The following is a 24,815-nucleotide window of genomic DNA, read 5'->3' as shown; positions in this document are numbered from 1 at the left end:
TATAAGCGCTCTGTACAGGTTATAAGTGCTCTGTACTGGTTATAAGCGCTCTGTACTGGTTATAAGTGCTCTGTACAGGTTATAAGCGCTCTGTACAGGTTATAAGTGCTCTGTACTGGTTATAGGCGCTCTATACTGGTTATAAGAGCTCTGTACTGGTTATAGGCGCTCTATACAGGTTATAAGTGCAATGTATATATAAGTTCCCATGTGAAAGCACCCAAACCTCGACACTGACACGCCCACAGATGATGCCATGGTTCGTGCTGAAAATCCCAGTATTCTGTGGTGCCAGATTAGAACCCAGGTTCGCTGTCTGGGACCTATTTTTTTCAGTGGAAACATGCGGAACCGGTTCAACATCAAGTCCAAGAACCGGAACGGAGCCGGATCCGCGTCGGTGGAAAAGGGGTATCCGAGTTCTTTTCAAATGTAAATAAATTCTCATTCATTTTTAATTTGTATAAATGTGTACGAGTGTCATTTATTTGCAAATTCGGGCTCGTCGGTGACAATTCAGCCATTTTCGGTACACGGAGAGAAATGTTAGTTTGCATGCTAGCGGGTTATGCTGCCTCAGCCCAAGGGTTTGAATGGCCTGAGGCTAACTGTGTTAGCTTTTAGTAAGCAAAAACTCTTCTCTGGCACACTACACCACAGAAAAGTCAGTCATAACATTAAAACCACCTCCTTGTTTCTACACTCACTGTCCATGTTATCAGCTCCACTTACCATATAGAAGCACTTTGTAGTTTTTGGAAAATGGACAGTGAGCGTAGAAACAAGGAGGTGGTTTTAATGTTATGACTGATCGGTGTATGATGCAGTATGATTGCCACACACAACCATTATGATGACTTTCAGAAGAAACAGAAGTGCTGACCTCATCAGAAGCAGAACGCAGGCACTGCACGGCGGCTTGCTTCTTCATCTCCTCCAGACTCAGGTCCGTCCCTCCTTTCCTCCTGCTCTTCCCCCATTTCTTCCCGGCTCCCTTCTCCCAACCCAGGAAGATGTCGTTCTCCTGCGAGGGTACGGCATTATAACACTTCACTATACAGTGTATCACAAAAGTAAGTACACCCCTCACATTTCTGCAAATATTTCATTATATCTTTTCATGGGACAACACTATAGAAATAAAACTTGGATATAACTTAGAGTAGTCAGTGTACAGCTTGTATAGCAGTGTAGATTTACTGTCTTCTGAAAATAACTCAACACACAGCCATTAATGTCTAAATAGCTGCAACATAAGTGAGTACACCCCACAGTGAACATGTCCAAATTGTGCCCAAATGTGTCAATATTTTGTGTGACCACCATTATTATCCAGCACTGCCTTAACCCTCCTGGGCATGGAATTCACCAGAGCTGCACAGGTTGCTACTGGAATCCTCTTCCACTCCTCCGTGATGACATCACGGAGCTGGTGGATGTTAGACACCTTGAACTCCTCCACCTTCCACTTGAGGATGCGCCACAGGTGCTCAATTGGGTTTAGTCCATCACCTTTACCTTCAGCTTCCTCAGCAAGGCAGTTGTCATCTTGGAGGTTGTGTTTGGGGTCGTTATCCTGTTGGAAAACTGCCATGAGGCCCAGTTTTCGAAGGGAGGGGATCATTTGCTCATGCAGCCCAAGACCATGATGCTACCACCACCATGCTTGACTGTAGGCAAGATACAGTTGTCTTGGTACTTCTCACCAGGGCGCCGCCACACATGCTGGACACCATCTGAGCCAAACAAGTTTATCTTGGTCTCGTCAGACCACAGGGCATTCCAGTAATCCATGTTCTTGGACTGCTTGTCTTCAGCAAACTGTTTGCTGGCTTTCTTGTGCGTCAGCTTCCTTCTGGGATGACGACCATGCAGACCGAGTTGATGCAGTGTGCGGCGTATGGTCTGAGCACTGACAGGCTGACCTCCCACGTCTTCAACCTCTGCAGCAATGCTGGCAGCACTCATGTGTCTATTTTTTAAAGCCGACCTCTGGATATGACGCCGAACACGTGGACTCAACTTCTTTGGTCGACCCTGGCGAAGCCTGTTCCGAGTGGAACCTGTCCTGAAAAACCGCTGTATGACCTTGGCCACCATGCTGTAGCTCAGTTTCAGGGTGTTAGCAATCTTCTTATAGCCCAGGCCATCTTTGTGGAGAGCAACAATTCTATTTCTCACATCCTCAGAGAGTTCTTTGCCATGAGGTGCCATGTTGAATATCCAGTGGCCAGTATGAGAGAATTGTACCCAAAACACCAAATTTAACAGCCCTGCTCCCCATTTACACCTGGGACCTTGACACATGACACCAGGGAGGGACAACGACACATTTGGGCACAATTTGGACATGTTCACTGTGGGGTGTACTCACTTATGTTGCCAGCCATTTAGACATTAATGGCTGTGTGTTGAGTTATTTTCAGAAGACAGTAAATCTACACTGCTATACAAGTTGTACACTGACTACTCTAAGTTATATCCAAGTTTTATTTCTATAGTGTTGTCCCATGAAAAGATATAATGAAATATTTGCAGAAATGTGAGGGGTGTACTTACTTTTGTGATACACTATAAGCTCACACACAGGGGGTGAAATGCAGCGATATCTAGTCGACAGAATCGATTATCGAAAATCGTCGGCATTATTTATGAAGTTATTCTGTACCAAAACAGCGGAGCTCCTCACCATGTAGCAGAGATGTTCTTAAGTCACAAAATACGATTCTGAGTCGAGTCACGAGTCTTTAGGCTAGAGTCCGAGTCGAGTCACGAGTCTTTAGACTAGAGTCCGAGTCGAGTCACGGGTCTTTAGACTAGAGTCCGAGTCGAGTCACGAGTCTTTAGACTAGAGTCCGAGTCGAGTCACGAGTCTTTAGACTAGAGTCCGAGTCGAGTCACGAGTCTTTAGGCTAGAGTACAAATCGAGTCACGAGTCTTTAGGTTAGAGTACGAATCGAGTCGCGAGTCTTTAGACTAGAGTCCGAGTCGAGTCACGAGTCTTTAGGCTAGAGTCCGAGTCGAGTCACGAGTCTTCAGGCTAGAGTCCGAGTCGAGTCACGAGTCTTTAGGCTAGAGTCCGAGGCGAGTCACGGGTCTTTAGGCTAGAGTCCGAGTCGAGTCACGGGTCTTTAGACTAGAGTCCGAGTCGAGTCACGAGTCTTCAGGCTAGAGTCCGAGTCGTGTCACGAGTCTTTAAGCTAGAGTCCGAGTCGAGTCACGAGTCATTAGGCTAGAGTCCGAGTCGAGTCACGAGTCTTTAGGCTAGAGTCCGAGTCGAGTCACGAGTCTTCAGGCTAGAGTCCGAGTCGTGTCACGAGTCTTTAAGCTAGAGTCCTAGTCGAGTCACGAGTCATTAGGCTAGAGTCCGAGTCGAGTCACGAGTCTTTAGGCTAGAGTCTGTCATGTCACGAGTCATTTGTAACGAGTCCGAGTCAAATCTGAGGTTGCTGTGTGTGCGTCACAGACTCGGGTCCCCATCTCTGCGATGTAGCAGTTGTAGCCTAGTGGTCATGGCACTCGACTAGTAATCGAAAGGTCGTTGGTTTAAGCCCCACCAATGCCAGGCTGCCACCGTTGGGCCCTTAAGCAAGACCATTAAATGTACATAAAATGTTAATTAAATGTAAAAAAACGTATCAAAGTGACTTTAAGGGCCCAACAGTGGCAACCTAGCGGTGGCGGGGCTTGAACCAGTGACCTACCGATTACTAGTCTTGTACCTTCACCGTTAGATCTATATTTTAATTCATAATGTTTTTTTTGTAGGTTACATTCATGACAATTAGGACCATAAATATGTGGACACGTGACCATGAGCTTATTGGACATCCTGTTGCAGGTCACCATGATGTAGTTGCCACCATACTGGTGCATCTTTAATCAATACCATAAGATTCAGTGTGCTGGTCAAACACTGAGCTCGGTGGCGGACTGGTACCTGGTCCTGCAGGTCGTAGTCGTAGCTGTCGTGCAGCAGGAGACTGAGGACGTATCGGGTGTAGATCATGGCGTCGATGCCGCATTTCTCCAGCTCCTGGCCCAGCCAGCTCTGCACCGGGTCCAGGCTCTGAAGAAGGGACATGTCGGACGGGGGCAGCGAGCCCAGGGACGATACGCTCTCGGGAGGAGGAGGGGCGGCGCCGGACGAATCTCCGCTCACGGGACGCATGGGGACTAGGTGGGGGCCGTTCTCGGGTGCAGGGGCATGGTCCCGGTGCGTCTCGGAGGGGCCGATGATCTGGGGGAGGGGGGGGAGGACAGGATCGGGGAGGTCGCGGGTCGTGGGCGAGGAGAGCGGCTCTAATCTTCAGGCATGGTTCGAACGGCCGATAGCTGGCGGCTTGTAGAACACGGAGCGTGCTCAGTGTCGATCCAAGACTTTCATGATGGAGGACGGCTTGCTCCAGGAATCGCCTGAAAGGGAAAAGTAGAACCGGCGTTATATTACGACCAAAAGTATGTGGACACCCGATCGTGAGCTGAATGAATCAGCCATTGTACGGCACCGCTGGAGCCGGAAGGGCCCAACAGTGGTTCATAGCCCATAGCTCTACCCACTAGGCTCCCACTGTCCATAAAGTGGCCCTTATAGTGGCTCATCAACCTTCCTTTCACGTTTCATTTTCGGAATTTAGTGGACATTTTTATCCGACGCGACTTACAGTCATGACTGAATACGATTTGAGCAATTGAGGGTTAAGGGCCTTGCTCAGGGGCCCAACAGTAGCGCATAGCAACTCACTTATTAAGCACTACAACCCAGCACGTTCACTTCGCTCACAAGATGCAGGGTTACCACTTATAGTTCCTAGAATTAAAAAGATCTCGGCTGGTGGAAGAGCACTTTCTCCCTGCCTCCATTCGGGACTCGGACAAGAAGCCGAGGGCCGCGTCCCAAATCTCATACACGAACAGAACGTAACAGGACTTAATCCGGGTACTTTTCATGCACAGTTTGATTAACACTGCGTATTCGGACACGCCCGCCGCTCCCGCGTACTGTTCGGTGTGAACGAAGCGATTTAGGACGCAGCCGAGATTTGATAGCGCGGACTGAAGAATATATATATATATATATAGAGAGAGAGAAGATATATCGAGGGGTGAACAGACGAGTGTCGTGTTGATACGCCGACTTTTCTTCATTGCAACCACCACATTTTTTTGAAGGCTCAGGCAAACACACACACACACACACACCAGATCGACCTCATCTAGGAGATACGATCCTGACAGAACCTCCTACAAACACCACAGAGCCTCCCGACTAAATATTAAAGCTTTACGTTCTGCGTGAGCTGGAGCTGAAACGTTTAGTTCTGAAAGTTGCACAAAATAGAGACTCATGTTTATGTTTTATTGTTTATTATTATTTACGCTTTAGTTTTAGGTGCCTGTTTAAATTTAAAGGTTTGTTTATTAGGATCATGTTCTTACACTTTGGTTACATTCATGACAGGAACGGTAGTTATTCATTACACAAGTTTATATCAAGCACAGTCTTGGACAATTTAGTATCTTCAATTCACCTCACTTGCACGTCTTTGGACTGTGGGAGGAAACCGGAGCACCCGGAGTAAACCCACGCAGACACGGGGAGAAAATGCAAACTCCACACAGAAAGGACCCGGACCGCCCCGCCTGGGGATCGAACCCAGGACCTTCTTGCTGTGAGGCGACAGTGCTACCCACCGAGCCACCGTGCCACCCCATTTTAAAGGTAATTTGATTAATTTTTGATGTATTTGTTTTTGCATTTCAGTAGTGTTCTCTTTAAACTAGAGATGGGACGATCGATCGGCTACGAATCGGTCTCGGACGATTTTTAATCAAAATATGCTATCGGCGGTCGGCGATATTTCCTAAAAGTAGCCGATCCGATCGTGCGATATATAAAGATCACGTTAAGTTAACGGCTCAGTGGATCGATCCAGACTTTGAGCTGCGAAGCGCCAACCATCACATCACCATTCATCAACCATCGTACAGAAACCATCGTGAAAGCTCTTACGATGTAATTTTGCTGATTGTAATATTTACTTTAAAAAGATAATTCGACCCGGTCACATCTGAGTCGATTCTATCAGCACGTTATATAAACTCCTGGTTCACTTTGGTAAATCGTAAGCGGTTCTTACTTGTGATGTAGATGAGAACAGAAAACGTTACAGAGCCAATCAGAGGCAAAAGTTTATTCATTACCAAATTCGTTAGTTCAGGATCATCTGCTGAACTTTTAGAAAACGTTTAGCTGCTTAGACGGAACGAGTCTGACTCGGTTACAGATCTGTGGTAATAGCAGTGTAATGAAGCTTTTTAATGTAAGAGAGTCACACAGAATGTTCTGTAGTAGTTGGTGTTTATTTAAAACCACGACATTTAATTAATAACAGTAAACACCGAGAGATAACCGAGAAGAGAAACTTACGCTTCACATAAAATGAATCGACTCCTGAATCACTTACATCGATACTGTGAACAGAGCGTCTCTCTTAAAGGCACACACACACACACACACACACACACACACACACACACACGCCGGTGCTTCGGTCGCCGGTTTATCTTCACTGTTCGTCCTGTTTTTAAGGTTTTTTCAGACTGAACTGTATCACATCTAACCTGCGTGTGTGTGTGTGTGTGTGTGTGTGTGTGGTCAGTTAGACTAATGAGATCTGTCTCACGTGGGTGAAAAATGAATCGCTTTAGTTTTAGAAGTAAAAACATCTCGCAATGCCGCCACCCCCCCGGGTCAGTGTTGGGAAAGTAAGGGGTTAATGTTTTGAAGACACATTGCATTATGGGTACTGTATTGCATGTTGTTGTGGTCGCTGCACGTGAAACTTTCCCCTCTCGCTCCTTCACTCTGTTTATATTTATTTTCTTTTATTTAACGCGGCCACTCAGTTTTATTTTCGGCGTTATACCCAAGCGGTTATGGGCTTGTTAAGTCTGACGTCACACGTGACGTTCGGACCATTTCCGGGTCCAAACGCAAACAACTATGATATGATAAGATAAGATAAGGCTGAACCTCTGAACCTTTTTATATATATTGTAAAAGCAATATTGCACTAATTGTAATTTTCTATGTTTATTGTCATAAATATTTCCTGTTTGGTTAAATAATACTTATTTGAAGTGGAGACTTGGTATTTTAACTGTTGATAATTTTTCCTGGTAATCAATGTATGCTGTTATTCATTAGTCCTCTTTGGTTAGCCCTTAAGAGGGCAGAATTGTATTGGCTCTATATACGGAAAATATATATAAAATATACGGAAAGAAAGAGGACGCGGAGCAATAGATTTTTTACCGTAGTTTTGTTTGTTATACGCCAATTGCGAACATATTGAGTTTTTATTTTGTTTTTATAAGAAACTTGGATTAATGGATAAGCCAATTTAAGAAGAAAGTTAAAATAAATAATGTTTGTGGAAAACTTATGGAACTCTGTGTCGCTGTCATTGGAAATTGGGTTTACAAACACGAGTCATAAACTTCTAGTCCTTCTCAATAGCGATCTGGACGAGAAAAGGTCTTTTATATATATATATATAGACAAGATGTGCAGTACACTAGTTCATGTCATTATTTAATTTCATGTCAACTCATCAAGAGGTAAGCGGTCATATTTTTTATTCATTACATGAAAACTGACATTTCTGACTCTTTGGTTTTACTTTTAATCAGTAAAGCTTATAGCTTATAAAAATCAAAAATCCAGGATATCACATGTAAATTATATGAACATATTACATGTAAATTAAAAACAGCTCGAAACACGTGTAATGAATATACAATTTGACAGTTTACATTAAATTATGAACAAAAATATTACTTCATGATATCTAATTGCAAGAAAAGCGGTAGAAAGACAGTTGGGTAGTTTTTTTCCGACTGGGACACAGCACTGTGGTATATTGAAAATACGAGGGGTCTCAGCCAACTTGGACCCGGATGTGACGTTTCATAAGGTCGACACGTCACGACTTAACAAGCGGATAGGGAACACAGAGTGCTTCGAGTGAATCCTGCTTTTGACTCGTCTCTGCAGTGAAAAATGAACTGAAGGTTGGGTATTACCCCAGAACGGGTGGAAAGTAAAACACAGGTTGAACAAGGTTGGTAGGTACAAACTACGCAAAACAATTTTGAATGAAGCCCATTTTGGCTGAAAACCCCCGAATTTGGCAACCAGGCGTATAGCGCCGTTGACGTTCAACAAGGCGAGGTGGATGGCGCCAGAAATTTTGAATCGGTTATTAACTGTACGTGTGGTGAATCGTTTCATCCCAAGTTATAACTTCTAGTTCAATTTAATTTGCGTATGTATGATGTGTGTAAATCCTATTTATTCAAATGTATTCAAATTCTGGGTCCCTGCTGAGTTCTGGTTCCTCTCAAGGTGCCTTCCTGTATTTTTAAGGGAGTTTTTCCTGCCACCGTCGCCCTCGGCTTGCTCGACGGGAGGTTTTCGGTCTGTCGGTCCTGGATTCTGCTTTTTTGACACGATGTCTATCGTATAAAGTGCTATTCGAACAGATTTGACTTGACTTGGTTTTAATCGGCAACCTTCTGATTACAAGTCCGGATTCTTACCACTGAGCTTCCCGTACCCGGAGGTGTGTAAGAGGCCCTGAAATTTGGGTAAAACGTAAATTGAATGTACATAATGTATCATAGTGTCTTGAAGTACTGTGACAGTATACAGTCTAGGAAAATGAGGGTTAAGGGCCTTGCTCGAGGGCCCAACAGTTGCAACATGGCAGTGGTGAGGCTTTTCCATTTTGAGGAACTAAGGGGTTACACCTCTGTTATTTTCAGCTTCTCGTTAGCGTGTGGTTTTACTTCCTGTATGTAAATGGACGTCCAGGCGGCTCGGACGTTCGGCGGCCGTGGCCCGGATTAACACGGAGCCTCGTTCATGGTGGCTGAACGGAACGGTTCAGCAGATGAAACCATCGCGGCGGCGGGTTATTCATAGATGGCGTGTTCGAAGATTCATCGTGCTGGCATGTCAGTAAACCCGTCCCGCGTCCCGCGTTACTCGGCTACCGGGAATGCCGCTCGGTCGCTCGGTCACGTGCTTTTCCTCGTGATAGACAAATTCCTGTAGAGCGTTTTAATGTCATGAGCAGCTAACCGGTTATTCTGGTTTAGATCAGCTAGTTCGCCCAGGGACAGAATACTGATCGATATTTCAGTCGTGGACACACGTGGATTAACACGTCGCGAAGAAAAGAACCTTAGACGTTTGAGCGGAACACGATGAGCAATTGAGGGTTAAGGGCCGTGCTCAGGGACCCAACAGTGGCAACCTGGTGGTGGTGGTGGGGCATGAACCGGCAGCCTTCTGATTACTAGTCAAGTACCTTAACCCAGTGTTTCTCAACCCTGTTTCAGTCACGGCACCCTTTAAAAGTACGCAAGATCTCAAGTCACCCCGGACTGCTAACACACACCATACGGTGTCGTTTAGGGAGGGAGGGGTGGACGTGACGTACTTTCAATGGGATGATGCACACAATCGCCCTACTGGCAGGGACGGACGAGAGGCAGACGCGGAGCTCCTGGTCCGGAGCCCTCGGTCGCTCCCTGTACTTGTTCTTGATGCAAGTTGGGCTCGAAAAGCTCAGACTCCACAGAATCGAACGAGGCGTCCACAATTTCGGCGGCGTATTCACGGGGCGGCACGGTGGGTAGCACTGTGACCTTACGGCGGGAAGGTCCTGGGTTTGCACGTTTTCCCCGTGTCTGTGTGGGTTTCCTCCGGGTGCTCCGGTTTCCTCCCACAGCCTTGATAACATGCAGCCAGGTTGATTGGAGATACTGAATTGCCCTATAGGTACCGATAGAACGCATTAACCGGCGCATCGTAGTGCCGGTCCCGAGCCCCGGATAAACAGGGAGGGTCGTGTCGGGAAGGGCGTCCGGGAGCAGCCGAGGAAATGGACTACACGGCGCATTCACGTCTGCCTCATGACTCCCACACCAGGCCTGCTGGCTGTCCTCTTCCTCTTTTACCTTCACCTCTTCTGAGAAGTGTTGTTTAATTAATCGGTTCTTCTCATAATGCGCTTTCCCACCGAAAGAACCCTGGTTCTGGTTCTTGAACCGGTTCTGTTCGGGTTTCTTCAAACCTGGGTGTTTTGTAGAGAACCGACGCGCGTTTCCGCCAGTTTTTGGGAACCAAGCCTGCGCCATAACCGATGGGCGTTACATAACGATGTAACCGATATAACCGATTTGCTCGGCGCTCGAAAGTTCCACGATACGAACAAACATCTGTGTGAAACGACCATCAAACCCAGTCTAACAGCTCCACATGTGTCTCTAAAAAAGACTGGTATACATCCAATTCATGCAGGATGCTCATGCCACACTACACCATCCATCACTAACTGGAATCGCAGGCGAGCTTCTCTGCTCTCCCGGACTACGTTTAATCCAAAAATGCACGTCGACGAGTAGCGAGCGCTCGAAGTTTGTGCGCTGATGTGCAAGAGAGAAAAAATAAATGAATCTGAGTGGATTTGGCAACACGACCAGCTTGGATTGTTCTATAGTGAGTTGGAGGTTAATAAATATTGGTTGCAATGCAGCGTGGGTGTTTTGTAGAGAACGATCAGGTCACTAATACTGTAAAACGTGTGTGTGTGCTGATGTATTCTGATATAAACTATATTATCCCCCTGTACCACCTGTTTACACTCCTCCATGTGTTTCCCCTCACTCCGTATCCTGCGTTCTCATTGGCTGTTCGACACAGCACTCATTGCCAGTCGGGCGACTCAGATTCAGATATCTGACGTGCTAGATATCTCTCTCTGTTCGGTCCGAGTATAGGGCTGAAACGATTCCTCGAGTAAATCGATTACTAAAAATCATCGATTCAAATTTTTTGCATCGAGGAATCGTTTAATCCGCACGACCGTATACAGCTCACGGTGTTTCACACGGACGACTTTCACTTTTGCGCAGCGTGTTTAACGCCGCGTGCAGGCGACGTGAAGAATCTGAGGGCCGCGTCCCAAATATCTCAAACATAAACAGAACTTAACAGGACTTCATCCGGGTTCTTTTTTGCGGACAGTTTAATGAACGCCGCGTATCCGGACACGTCCGCCGCTCCTGCGGACCGAACGTGTCGGTTTAGGACGCGGCCGAGATTTGATAGCGCGGACTGCAAAATATAGAGAGAAAATAGCGAACAGGAGGAGACTGGACAGAGAAAACCACAGAAAGTTTGAGATCATTTTAAGCTGATAAAACTAAAACTCAGTAGAACATCCACACCATCAGAGCATCGTGTTTACTTTACTCATGTTTACTGACTTTACTTCCTTTCAACCACCACAGGCTTTTATGAAGATTTAGGCAACACACACACACACACACACACACACACACACACACACACACACACACACACACACACACACACACACACACACACACACACCAGATCTACCTCATCTAGAGACACAATCCTGACAGATTTTTATCCCCCTACAAACACCACAAAACCTCCCAACAAAATATTAAAGCTTTATGTTCTGTGTGAGCTGTAGCTGAAACTTTGAGTTTTGAAAGTTGCACAAATTACAGGCTTACGTTCATGTATTTTGGTTTATTATTATTTATGACTTGATGACGTGATGTTTCAGGTTGCCTGTTTACATTTTAAAAGTAAATTGACTTATTTTTGCATTTAAAAAATGTTAAACTGTCCTGTATGCAAGGAATACAAATGTACAGTTTGGTTTAAGAAACACGTCTTATTTAATCTAATATGTATTTGTTTTTGCTCTTTGTTAAAGCAAAAGTATTTCTTATCCGATGACTCGATTAATCGCTGGAATAATCCATAGAATACTCGATTACAAAAATAATCGATAGTTGCAGCCCTAGTTGAGTAGTTCACACACGGCGATCGAGAGCCGGGCAATCAGGGCAAAAATCGTGTCGTGTGAACCGGGCATCACAGTTTGCTTTTATTATAGTGCTTCTAAGCCGCCGTCCAAACCTCCTGTAGACATTTCGTTAGAGTCTGGATCGTGATGCGACCAGCCGTCTGAAATCTGGCAACCGAAAGGCAAATTAAATACGTAAGCTGGAGCCTATCGCAGCTTTTCAGTGGGCGCAAGGCACACAGTAACACCCTGGACGGGGCGCCAGTCCATCACACACACAGGCATACATATATAACATCGGAGGGCATTAGGGCTGCGAAGTAAACAAACTGTCAACAAAACACCTTTAAAAAATAGAGACAGTTTTACAGGGTGGATATGTACATTTACATTTTCAGCATTCAGTGGACGCTTTTATCCAAAGCGACTTACAGCACTGTGACAGTAAATTGTCTACGCAATTGAGGGTTAAGGGCCTTGCTCAAGGGCCCAACAGTAGCAACCTGGCAGTGGTGTGATTTGAACCAGCGACCTTTTGATTACCAGTCCAGTACCTTAACCCCTAGGCTATAACTGCCCAATAATATAACATATTGGTATAAATATACAAACTTTGCTGAACATAGAGCCGGATGGCTGTGTCTCAATCCACACAAAAGGTGTACAGGATGGTATTTGGGACACAGCAGATATATACAGTGTATCACAAAAGTGAGTACACCCCTCACATTTCTGCAAATATTTCATTATATCTTTTCATGGGACAACACTATAGACATGAAACTTGGATATAACTTAGAGTAGTCAGTGTACAGCTTGTATAGCAGTGTAGATTTACTGTCTTCTGAAAATAACTCAACACACAGCCATTAATGTCTAAATAGCTGCAACATAAGTGAGTACACCCCACAGTGAACATGTCCAAATTGTGCCCAAATGTGTCGTTGTCCCTCCCTGGTGTCGTGTGTCAAGGTCCCAGGTGTAAATGGGGAGCAGGGCTGTTAAATTTGGTGTTTTGGGTACAATTCTCTCATACTGGCCACTGGATATTCAACATGGCACCTCATGGCATAGAACTCTCTGAGGATGTGAGAAATAGAATTGTTGCTCTCCACAAAGATGGCCTGGGCTATAAGAAGATTGCTAACACCCTGAAACTGAGCTACAGCATGGTGGCCAAGGTCATACAGCGGTTTTCCAGGACAGGTTCCACTCGGAACAGGCTTCGCCAGGGTCGACCAAAGAAGTTGAGTCCACGTGTTCGGCGTCATATCCAGAGGTTGGCTTTAAAAAATAGACACATGAGTGCCGCCAGCATTGCTGCAGAGGTTGAAGACGTGGGAGGTCAGCCTGTCAGTGCTCAGACCATACGCGGCACACTGCATCAACTCGGTCTGCATGGTCGTCATCCCAGAAGGAAGCTGACGCACAAGAAAGCCCGCAAACAGTTTGCTGAAGACAAGCAGTCCAAGAACATGGATTACTGGAATGCCCTGTGGTCTGACGAGACCAAGATAAACTTGTTTGGCTCAGATGGTGTCCAGCATGTGTGGCGGCGCCCTGGTGAGAAGTACCAAGACAACTGTATCTTGCCTACAGTCAAGCATGGTGGTGGTAGCATCATGGTCTTGGGCTGCATGAGTGTTGCTGGCACTGGGGAGCTGCAGTTCATTGAGGGAAACATGAATTCCAACATGTACTATGACATTCTGAAACAGAGCATGATCCCCTCCCTTCGAAAACTGGGCCTCATGGCAGTTTTCCAACAGGATAATGACCCCAAACACAACCTCCAAGATGACAACTGCCTTGCTGAGGAAGCTGAAGGTAAAGGTGATGGACTAAACCCAATTGAGCACCTGTGGCGCATCCTCGAGTGGAAGGTGGAGGAGTTCAAGGTGTCTAACATCCACCAGCTCCGTGATGTCATCATGGAGGAGTGGAAGAGGATTCCAGTAGCAACCTGTGCAGCTCTGGTGAATTCCATGCCCAGGAGGGTTAAGGCAGTGCTGGATAATAATGGTGGTCACACAAAATATTGACACTTTGGGCACAATTTGGACATGTTCACTGTGGGGTGTACTCACTTATGTTGCAGCTATTTAGACATTAATGGCTGTGTGTTGAGTTATTTTCAAAAGACATTAAATCTACACTGCTATACAAGTTGTACACTGACTACTCTAACTTATATCCAAGTTTTATTTCTATAGTGTTGTCCCATGAAAAGATATAATAAAATATTTGCAGAAATGTGAGGGGTGTACTCACTTTTGTGATACACTGTATATCATATGAACGTGATTCTTATTATTAGTTTCAACTGTTTTATATTCATGTTCTCGGTTTATTTTCATCAGCCCACTCCTAATACGTGTTTAATAAATGACTAGCTTTATTAATAATAATGTAGAGAAGTTATATTGTGTGTAAATATAGATTATAATGTCGTAAAGTCAATGCAGACTTCATTAGTGTCACCTTAGCTATGTGTACATTACAGCACAGACCTATTCACTAACATTCAGCTCTAATTTTGTATTAATCATCATCATTGTTAATAGTAAAAGTAATAACATTCATAGTATTACACATATGAGTAGTGACAGTACTTCTAGCGTTGCTATTATTACTATTATTACTGTTGTTATGCTAACCGGGGCCTATACCCTCCTCCCACCAAACCAGTAATCACACCAAGCATTTAACCCCTTAAATACTACTGTTCTAACTCTAAAACACGGTCACGATTGTAAAATAAACAACATTACACAACTGACAAGCTGACTCCGTGCGTCAAATGTCAGTTCATTTACACAACACGGCTGAGCGCCGTAAGCTAAGCTAGCCTATGCTAAGCTATGCTATGCTAACGTCAGTGACGTTTGTATTCAACGCACAACTTTAAAAAACATATGAGCTCCGTCTGGGTCACACGTTACACGCGTTAACTAATTAATAAAGCACAAAGAGCGAGCAGTTTCAGACTGAGAAATGTTTAAAGATTTTAATAAATCCTACCTGTCGTTTGTTGAGCGAAAGCAGGAGAAGCGGTAACTTCTCTCCCGCTGCCGGCCGCTCCGCAGCTATGTTTTTATCCCGTGACCGTCTGGCTAGCAACAGCGGCCATTCTGGATCGACATGGTGCCGCGGGCAAACTCGCACATCGACGATAGATTGGAGCCAAGATGGCGGCTGAAGATAGACTAGTTTCACTAGCGCTGCTTGCCCAGCCGTCTCCAAGGCAACAAGACGAACGGCGACCGCCCTAGTTCATGACAGGCTTAATCCCTCCGCGCCCGATTGCATCAGTAGATTAAGTAGTCCCTGTGTGTGAGAATGTCATACGTTTTCTTATTTAGTTTACTGTTTAATTAATTAAAACAATTATATATGATCAAAAGTATGTGGACACCCCTCCTTAACTTATAATTTTAGTGTTTCAATCACACTTAAAATCACTGTGACCCCAAGTAATAAAACAGTCATCGAATGAATTAATAAATAAATAAATTAGTTAATTAATTAAATTATTTAAATGCTATGAACTTGGGAGAGTTTGGGAAGGGCACGTTCCTGTCCCAGCTAGACACTCCTGTGTACAAAGTATTGCCCCATTCTACTGTGCATTACCCTGTGGTATGGTATGTTTTTAAATCTGTGATCCCACCTTAACACGCGTACCGTACTGTGCGTAATGTGCTAATGTCAGTTTACAAGACGCCAGAGATGTTCACAAGTCACAAAATACGAGTCAGAGTCAAGTCAATATAATAAACACAAAACATATATTATAAATGTAGAGTAGAAATAAAGAAATAATCTGTAAGTTCAGATAAAAACAACAACAGATTAGCGAGTGTATTTAGCCGTTTTACTTCGTGTCTTTACTTTCCTCCTCATTGTGTAAATGAATGTAATTTCTGTAACAAGAAGGTTCCAGTTAAAAGCTTCAACTGATACGTTTTGTTTTCATTACAGAACAAAAGCGCTCGATAAATCACGGCACAGCGGCCAAAATCCCAAACACGGCAAAAACAATCATAACCGCTGCTTACCTGAGCTTCTGTTCTTCCAGATGCTATTACATTTATAAGCGTGCGTCCCATTAGGAACAGAATCCGTTATTTTGTAAACGTGCTTATAATTAAAAACCTCAAACTTTTCCCGGTGGTGAAGTAAAACAGGAAGTGGTTAGAAAGCCGATCGAGTGTTTCATTACCGCGTCATCTGTGTGACGCAAACTGAATAAATGCAAATAACAGCATTTCTTACTAACAATTACAATCAGAAGCTCTGATTGGTTCAGAAAGCGTCTTTCAACCATCAGCACCGATTCTGTAGGAGCGTTCCATTCACCCCAGTTGTTACTGTGAAGTGCACTACGTAGGGTATTCCACCATTTTAAGTGAGATTCAGATCCAAAGGTAACGAAAATGTTCAAATGAAGTGAACTTCAAACTGTGTAGGGAGTAGGGAGCGACGCTTCATCACTACACCAGAAGCTGGCTGGAACATTTACACATTGCGTGTGTTGTGGGTTAAGACAGCCGAAGCGTTATTATTGTTAGAAAGCAGAAAATTTATTATAATAATTATTATATATACTGGTGCTGGTCATAAAATAAGAATATCATGAAAAAGTTGATTTATTTCAGTAATTCCATTCAAAAAGGGAAACTTGTATATTATATTTATTCATTACACACAGACTGATATATTTCAAATGTTTATTTTTTTTAATGTTGATGATTATAACTGACAACTAATGAAAACCCCAAATTCAGTATCTCAGAAAATTAGAATATTGTGACGAGGTACAATATTGAAGACACCTGGTGCCACACTCTAATCAGCTAATTAACTCAAAACACCTGCAAAGGCCTTTAAATGGTCTCTCAGTCTAGTTCTGTAGGCTACACAATCATGGGGAAGACTGCTGACTTGACAGTTGTCCAAAAGACGACCATTGACACCTCGCACAAGGAGGACAAGACACAAAAGGTCATTGCTAAAGAGGCTGGCTGTTCACAGAGCTCTGTGTCCAAGCACATTAATAGAGAGGCGAAGGGAAGGAAAAGATGTGGTAGAAAAAAGTGTACAAGCAATAGGGATAACCGCACCCTGGAGAGGATTGTGAAACAAAACCCATTCAAAAATGTGGGGGAGATTCACAAAGAGTGGACTGCAGCTGGAGTCAGTGCTTCAAGAACCACCACGCACAGACGTATGTAAGACATGGGTTTCAGCTGTCGCATTCCTTGTGTCAAGCCACTCTTGAACAAGAGACGGCGTCAGAAGCGTCTCGCCTGAGCTAAAGACAAAAAGGACTGCTGCTGAGTGGTCCAAAGTTATGTTCTCTGATGAAAGTAAATGTTGCATTACCTTTGGAAATGAAGGTCCCAGAGTCTGGAGGAAGAGAGGAGAGGCACAGAATCCACGTTGCTTGAGGTCCAGTGTAAAGTTTCCACAGTCAGTGATGGTTTGGAGTGCCATGTCATCTGCTGGGGTTGGTCCACTGTGTTTTCTGAGGTCCAAGGTCAACACAGCCGTCTACCAGGAAGTTTTAGAGCACTTCATGCTTCCTGCTGCTGACCAACTTTATGGAGATGCAGATTTCATTTTCCAACAGGACTTGGCACCTGCACACAGTGCCAAAGCTACCAGTACCTGGTTTAAGGACCATGGTATCCCTGTTCTTAACTGGCCAGCAAACTCGCCTGACCTTAACCCCATAGAAAATCTATTGTGAAGAGGAAGATGCGATACACCAGACCCAACAATTCAGAAGAGCTGAAGGCCACTATCAGAGCAACCTGGGCTCTCATAACACCTGAGCAGTGCCACAGACTGATGGACTCCATGCCACACCGCATTGCTGCAGTAATCCAGGCAAAAGGAGCCCCAACTAAGTATTGAGTTCTGTACATGCTCATACTTTTCATCTTCATACTTTTCAGTAGGCCAACATTTCTAAAAATCCTGTTTTTGTTTTGGTCTTAAGTAATATTCTAATTTTCTGAGATACTGAATTTGGGGTTTTCATTAGTTGTCAGTTATAATCATCAACATTAAAAGAAATAAACATTTGAAATATATCGGTCTGTGTGTAATGAATGAATATAATATACAAGTTTCCCTTTTTGAATGGAATTACTGATATAAATCAACTTGTTCATGATATTCTAATTGTATGACCAGCACCAGTATATATATAATTGTCGTGAGTCATTTGAAACGAGTCCGAGTCGAGTCTGAAGCCGCTGTGTGTCCCCATCTCTGTCAGACGCTGAGACCTAACCAAGCTGTTGTAACTGTAAACAATAGTGATAGCAACATCAATGCGATTTTTGGTTGTTTAGTAAAATCTCTTTAACCGATCACTCCACCTATTCAGCCTGCTTCGGTACACTTGGTCCCTGGTCGAGAAGGATAAGTACATTTAGTACAGGTACTTGGGTACAATATGGGTCAATTGGCAATGGAAGCAACCACTAAGAATGTACAGCGTGACCTTGCTCAGCCGTGGCGGATTTGGATTGCATTTTGCTTCCTCTATACTAGTGCATCTTTTCACCTGCACCAGATGGGTTCATACGGGGCTCGGTCTTGCGTACGGAGAGTCACGCAGTGATCTCCATGATCCCTCGTCTCTGTGCAGAGACGTGCAGCGCCATCGATCAGCCAGCAAGGGTCGTAATTGCATCAGTTATGAGGAATCTCCATCCAGCATCTCATCTTAACAGACGGGCCAATCATTTTCTGCAGGTAGCGGAGCTGAGATTCGAACTCATGAGCGCTACTACAAGGCTCATCTATAATCCTCCACTACGAGGACAAAGTATGTATGGAACACTGTGTGTTTATTAAGCAATAGAACACGAGAGGGAGTGTGTTATCGCGAATAACATCACGGCTGTGATTCGGTCGCAGGCACGAGCCGAAGGCGAATAACAGTTATTTGCGATAACGCACGACCTCAAGTGTTCTATTGCTTTTATACAACAGTTTTTACAAAATAAAGAAAATAAATTCCGCCAAAAAGTAGTTCCACAACAAATATAAAGTTTAACACTACAAAGCAGACATCCCAAGTTGCAAAAACTTATTTCAGGGAGGTAAGAACAACAAGAAGAAAAAGGCGAGAACCTCCGAAGAGAAAAAAAGAAATAAAAAAACCTCTCGCACACACAAAAGGATTATGGGTGAGAACAGAACTTCTAGGAGCTGCTAACTGGGCTATTAAGCTAACTGTTCGTGTTACAAACACATTAAAGTTCCCTACATAGTGCACTAGATTGTGTATCAGATCGCGGATTTATGTTCCCTACACAGTGCGCTAGATTGTATATCAGATAACGGATTTATGTTCCCTACATAGTGCACTAGATTGTGTATCAGATCGCGGATTTATGTTCCCTACATAGTGCATGAGATAGTGTATCAGATCGCGGATTTATGCTCCCTACACAGTGCACTAGATTGTATATCAGATAACGGATTTATGTTCCCTACATAGTGCACTAGATTGTGTATCAGATCGCGGATTTATGCTCCCTACACAGTGCACTAGATTGTATATCAGATAACGGATTTATGTTCCCTACATAGTGCACTAGATTGTGTATCAGATAACGGATTTATGTTCCCTACATAGTGCACTAGATTGTGTATCAGATCGCGGATTTATGTTCCCTACACAGTGCACTAGATTGTGTATCAGATAACGGATTTATGTTCCCTACATAGTGCACTAGATTGTGTATCAGATAACGGATTTAAATCGCGATCGTAAAAAAAAGGGCTGTGTCGCCTGCGTGCGCGTTGGTGTGCGCCAGCGGAGTAATACAGTTGTGGTGTGAAAAGGCCGTGCTGTTATTACGAATATCAGCACAGTTAGAACGCTTCTCAGCCAATCAGATTGTAAGGTCGGAACTAACTGTTGTATAACTGGAAATATACACTCTCAGCTCTGAGGAAGTTCCCTTCAAACTGTATACTGGAAGTTCCCTTGGGTAGTAGAGCTACAGCATCCTGTGGACGCCATGCCTCTGAAGCCCCATCTACAACCCCTCCACTGTCCTCTAGTTCTCTGATGGCCACCTGCCGGATCCTCACTTACTCTGCCACAGCTTGGTCGCCTGAAGGGCCACACTTTACCAGGGTCTACAAGTGCTTTTCACCAGCTGAAGGGCGTGGCTTTGTCACACCATTTAATGGAGGATCTGACATCTCCATCCATATCTCAGGATGTTCCAGTAGAAGGAGATGAGTTAGGCCAGTGGTCCCCATTGGTCATGACGCTGTGTGCTCCGGACCATCCAGACTGTTATCAGCAACAAGTCCAAAAGCCAGAGATTGTCATGGTATGGGGGTGTGTCAGTACCAGGGTCTGTCATGGTATGGGGGGGGGAATTTTGAACAACGCCGCCCCCCTGTACTGCTGCACATCTTAAGACGTGTTTGCAGGAAGAACGAGACAAAATAAAAGCTGAAATACTAAATGACTTGGTCTCCTCGGTGCCAAAACCTCTTTTAAGTGGTGAAAAGGAACAACAGCATTACAAAGTGGTAAATGCTTTACTGTCCCAACTTTTTTGGAATGTGTTGCAGGTCTGAAATGCAGGAATGGATGTTTATTAATAAATGAAATGAGCAGATAAAAGATGAAATATCTCAGCTTCATCCTGTCTGACATCAAATAAAAGTCAAAGTCAGTGTAAGAAACTCTGTGTTTTTATTTTATTTACAATTTCCACAATGTCCCAACTTTTTCTGATTTGGGGTTGTTATTTAATTTTGCTAATGAAATAAAATACCTCTTCGGTTTTGGTCATTTTTAGCTTCCAGACGTGACAGTCAGGTTTCACATGCAGCTGTGACCTGGTTATTGTGGATGATGGTACATCAGGGTTGACGTGATTGTGAGAGCTGCTGCTGCTTCAGCAGAAGATTAAACATCAGAAGAAACATGTGAAGCTTTGATGATCACTCAGGTTCTCAGCAGAAGATCAAAGCTGCTGGATTAGATGAAGCTGTATCATCAATGTTGTAATGCTGATCATCAGGAACAACAAAATAAACCGATGCTTTTGTGCAGAAACAATCGATTAATTTCCCCCTCATATTTAGTGTGTAGTGTGTAGTGTGTAGTTCTGTTGTGCAGAAACAATCGATTAATTTCCCCTTCATATTTAGTGTGTAGTGTGTAGTGTGTAGTTCTGTTGTGCAGAAACAATCGATTAATTTCCCCCTCATATTTAGTCATCAGAACAGCGCCATCACCTGATTATAACTGCATCCAGCAGGACGTGTGTGTCTGGGCGGTTCTTAGAATAGTTATCATTACAGTTCTTACAGTTTTTACAGTTCTTACGGTTCCTAGAATGATTATCATAACAGTTCTTACAGTTCTTACAGTTCTTACGGTTCCTAGAATAATTATCATTACAGTTCTTACAGTTCCTAGAATGATTATCATTACAGTTCTTACAGTTCCTACAGTTCTTACAGTTTCTAGTATGATTATCTTTACAGTTCTTACAGTTCCTAAAGTCCCTACAGTTCTTACAGTTCTTACGGTTCCTAGAATAACTATCTCTACAGTTCTTACAGTTCCAATGGTTCCTAGAATGATAATCATTACAGTTCCTACGATTCCTAGAATGATTATAGAATGATATAGTGTTTGTTTTCAGAAGCAGAACCGTGAGAGCATGCGTGGTGTTCCTGGTGAGATGGTTACACCAGTGTGTTGTGCTCTGTAGTGTGTGTGTGTGCTGGTGTAGATGTTGCAGCTGTGTTGCAGCTGTGTGAATCCGGGTTCGAGTGTCTCTGCACGTCGATGCTGTTATACCTGGTCGTCTTGAGCTCGTGGTTTATGTGACTGTAGAGAAGTTTCCATCTTCAACCACTGACCTTCATAATACCACTGAACGTTCCACCATGGCCTGGATACACACACACACACACACACACACACATGCACACACACACACACATACACACACACACACACGTAGACGCCACTGCAGAAACCAGAATGCATGTTTGTGTTTTTGGTTGTCAACCTAAACAGACCCAAACAAACTCCTGCTGGGCTGCACTGGAACCCCGACTGCTCACACCAACCTACATGTGCTGCTGCTCACCATAAACAGTACTGAAAAAAAGAGGTTCTTACAGTTCTTACGGTTCTTAAACTTCCTAGAATGATTATCATTAGAGTTCTTATAGTTCCAAGAATGATTATCATAATGTTCTTATAGTTCCAAGAATGATTATCATTACAGTTCCTAGAGTTATTTTCATTACTGTTCCTAGAATGATTATTATTACAGTTCCTATAGTTCCAAGAATGATTATCATTACGGTTCTCACAGTTCTTACAGTTCCTAGAATGATTATCATTACGGTTCCTAGAGTGATTATCATTACAGTACCTAGAGTGATTTTCATTACGGTTCCTAGAATGATTATCATTACAGTTCCTAGAATGATTATCATTACAGTTCCTAGAATGATTATCATTACAGTTCTCACAGTTCTTACAGTTCCTAGAGTGACTATCATTACAGTTCCTAGAATGATTATCATTACAGTTCCTAGAATGATTATCATTACAGTTCCTAGAATGATTATCATTACAGTTCCTAGAATGATTATCATTACAGTTCTCACAGTTCTTACAGTTCCTAGAATGATTATCATTACAGTTCCTAGAATGATTATCCTTACTGTTCCTAGAATGATTATCATTACTGTTCCTAGAATGATTATCATTACAGTTCCTAGAATGATTATCCTTACTGTTCCTAGAGTGATTATCATTACAGTTCCTAGAATGATTATCATTACAGTTCCTAGAATGATTATCCTTACTGTTCCTAGAATGATTATCCTTACTGTTCCTAGAATGATTATCATTACAGTTCCTAGAATGATTATCATTACTGTTCCTAGAATGGTTATCATTACTGTTCCTAGAATGATTATCATTACTGTTCCTAGAGTGATTATCATTACAGTTCCTACAGTGATTATCATTACAGTTCCTAAAATGATTATTATTACTGTTCCTAGAATGATTAACATTACAGTTCCTAGAGTGATTATCATTACGGTTCCTAGAATGATTATCATTACGGTTCCTAGAATGATTAACATTACAGTTCTTACAGTTCTTACAGCTCCTAGAATGATTATCATTACAGTTCCGAGAATGATTATCATTACTGTTCCTAAAGTGATTATCATTACAGTTCCTAGAATGATTATCATTATAGTTCCTAGAATGATTATCATTACTGTTCCTAGAATGATTATCATTACAGTTCCGAGAATGATTATCATTACTGTTCCTAGAATGATTATCATTACGGTTCCTAGAATGATTATCATTACAGTTCCTAAAGTGATTATCATTACAGTTCCTAGAATGATTATCATTACTGTTCCTAGAATGATTATCATTACAGTTCCGAGAATGATTATCATTACTGTTCCTAGAATGATTATCATTACGGTTCCTAGAATGATTATCATTACAGTTCCGAGAATGATTATCATTACTGTTCCTAGAATGATTATCATTACGGTTCCTAGAATGATTATCATTACAGTTCCTAAAGTGATTATCATTACAGTTCCTAGAATGATTATCATTACTGTTCCTAGAATGATTATCATTACAGTTCCGAGAATGATTATCATTACTGTTCCTAGAATGATTATCATTACGGTTCCTAGAATGATTATCATTACAGTTCCTAGAATGATTATCATTACTGTTCCTAGAATGATTATCATTACGGTTCCTAGAATGATTAACATTACAGTTCTTACAGTTCTTACAGCTCCTAGAATGATTATCATTACAGTTCCGAGAATGATTATCATTACTGTTCTTAGAATGATTATCATTACAGTTCCTAGAGTGATTATCATTACTGTTCTTACAGTTCTTACAGCTCCTAGAATGATTATCATTACAGTTCCTAGAATGATTATCATTACAGTTCCTAGAATGATTATCATTACTGTTCCTAGAATGATTATCATTACTGTTCCTAGAGTGATTATCATTACGGTTCCTAGAGTGATTATCATTACAGTTCCTAGAGTGATTATCATTACGGTTCCTAGAATGATTATCATTACGGTTCCTAGAGTGATTATCATTACAATTCCTAGAGTGATTATCATTACAGTTCCTAGAGTGATTATCATTACAGTTCCTAGAATGATTGTCATTACAGTTCCTAGAATGATTATCATTACAGTTCCTAGAATGATTATCATTACTGTTCCTAGAATGATTATCATTACTGTTCCTAGAATGTTTATCATTACTGTTCCTAGAATGATTATCATTACTGTTCCTAAAATGATTATCATTACAGTTCCTAGAATGATTATCATTACAGTTCCTAGAATGATTATCATTACTGTTCCTAGAATGATTATCATTACGGTTCCTAGAATGATTATCATTACGGTTCCTAGAATGATTATCATTACAGTTTCTTAGAGTGATTAATCATTACAGTTCCTAGAGTGATTATCATTACAGTTCCTAGAGTGATTATCATTACAGTTCCTAGAGTGATTATCATTACGGTTCCTAGAGTGATTATCATTACAGTTCCTAGAGTGATTATCATTACAGTTCCTAGAATGATTATCATTACGGTTCCTAGAGTGATTATCATTACGGTTCCTAGAGTGATTATCATTACAGTTCCTAGAGTGATTATCATTACAGTTCCTAGAATGATTATCATTACAGTTCCTAGAGTGATTATCATTATGGTTCCTAGAGTGATTATCATTATGGTTCCTAGAATGATTATCATTACAGTTCCTAGAGTGATTATCATTACTGTTCCAAGAGTGATT

The 24,815-nt window shown here is 42.7% G+C and overlaps 1 protein-coding gene across 1 annotated transcript in view; it reads right to left on the bottom strand.

Annotated features, from left to right (window-relative positions):
- Nucleotides 1-15,013, bottom strand: part of kiaa0232 (KIAA0232 ortholog) — a 28,852-nt gene extending 13,839 nt beyond the window's left edge. Inside the window, exons 1-3 of the mRNA XM_062994551.1 lie at nucleotides 14,940-15,013; nucleotides 3,941-4,416; nucleotides 884-1,024 (exon numbers count right to left, since the gene is read on the bottom strand). Coding sequence (XP_062850621.1) covers nucleotides 884-1,024; nucleotides 3,941-4,171 — 372 coding nt within the window. The 5' untranslated portion in view covers nucleotides 4,172-4,416; nucleotides 14,940-15,013. The remainder of the gene's footprint in view (nucleotides 1-883; nucleotides 1,025-3,940; nucleotides 4,417-14,939) is intronic.
- Between the last annotated feature and the right edge of the window lie 9,802 nt (nucleotides 15,014-24,815).

The sequence above is a fragment of the Trichomycterus rosablanca genome, chromosome 4 (assembly GCF_030014385.1).
Source record: "Trichomycterus rosablanca isolate fTriRos1 chromosome 4, fTriRos1.hap1, whole genome shotgun sequence".
Taxonomy (NCBI): domain Eukaryota; kingdom Metazoa; phylum Chordata; class Actinopteri; order Siluriformes; family Trichomycteridae; genus Trichomycterus; species Trichomycterus rosablanca.
Note: the sequence above shows the minus strand (reverse complement) of the source record. Positions and strands in the feature narration are given on the sequence as shown.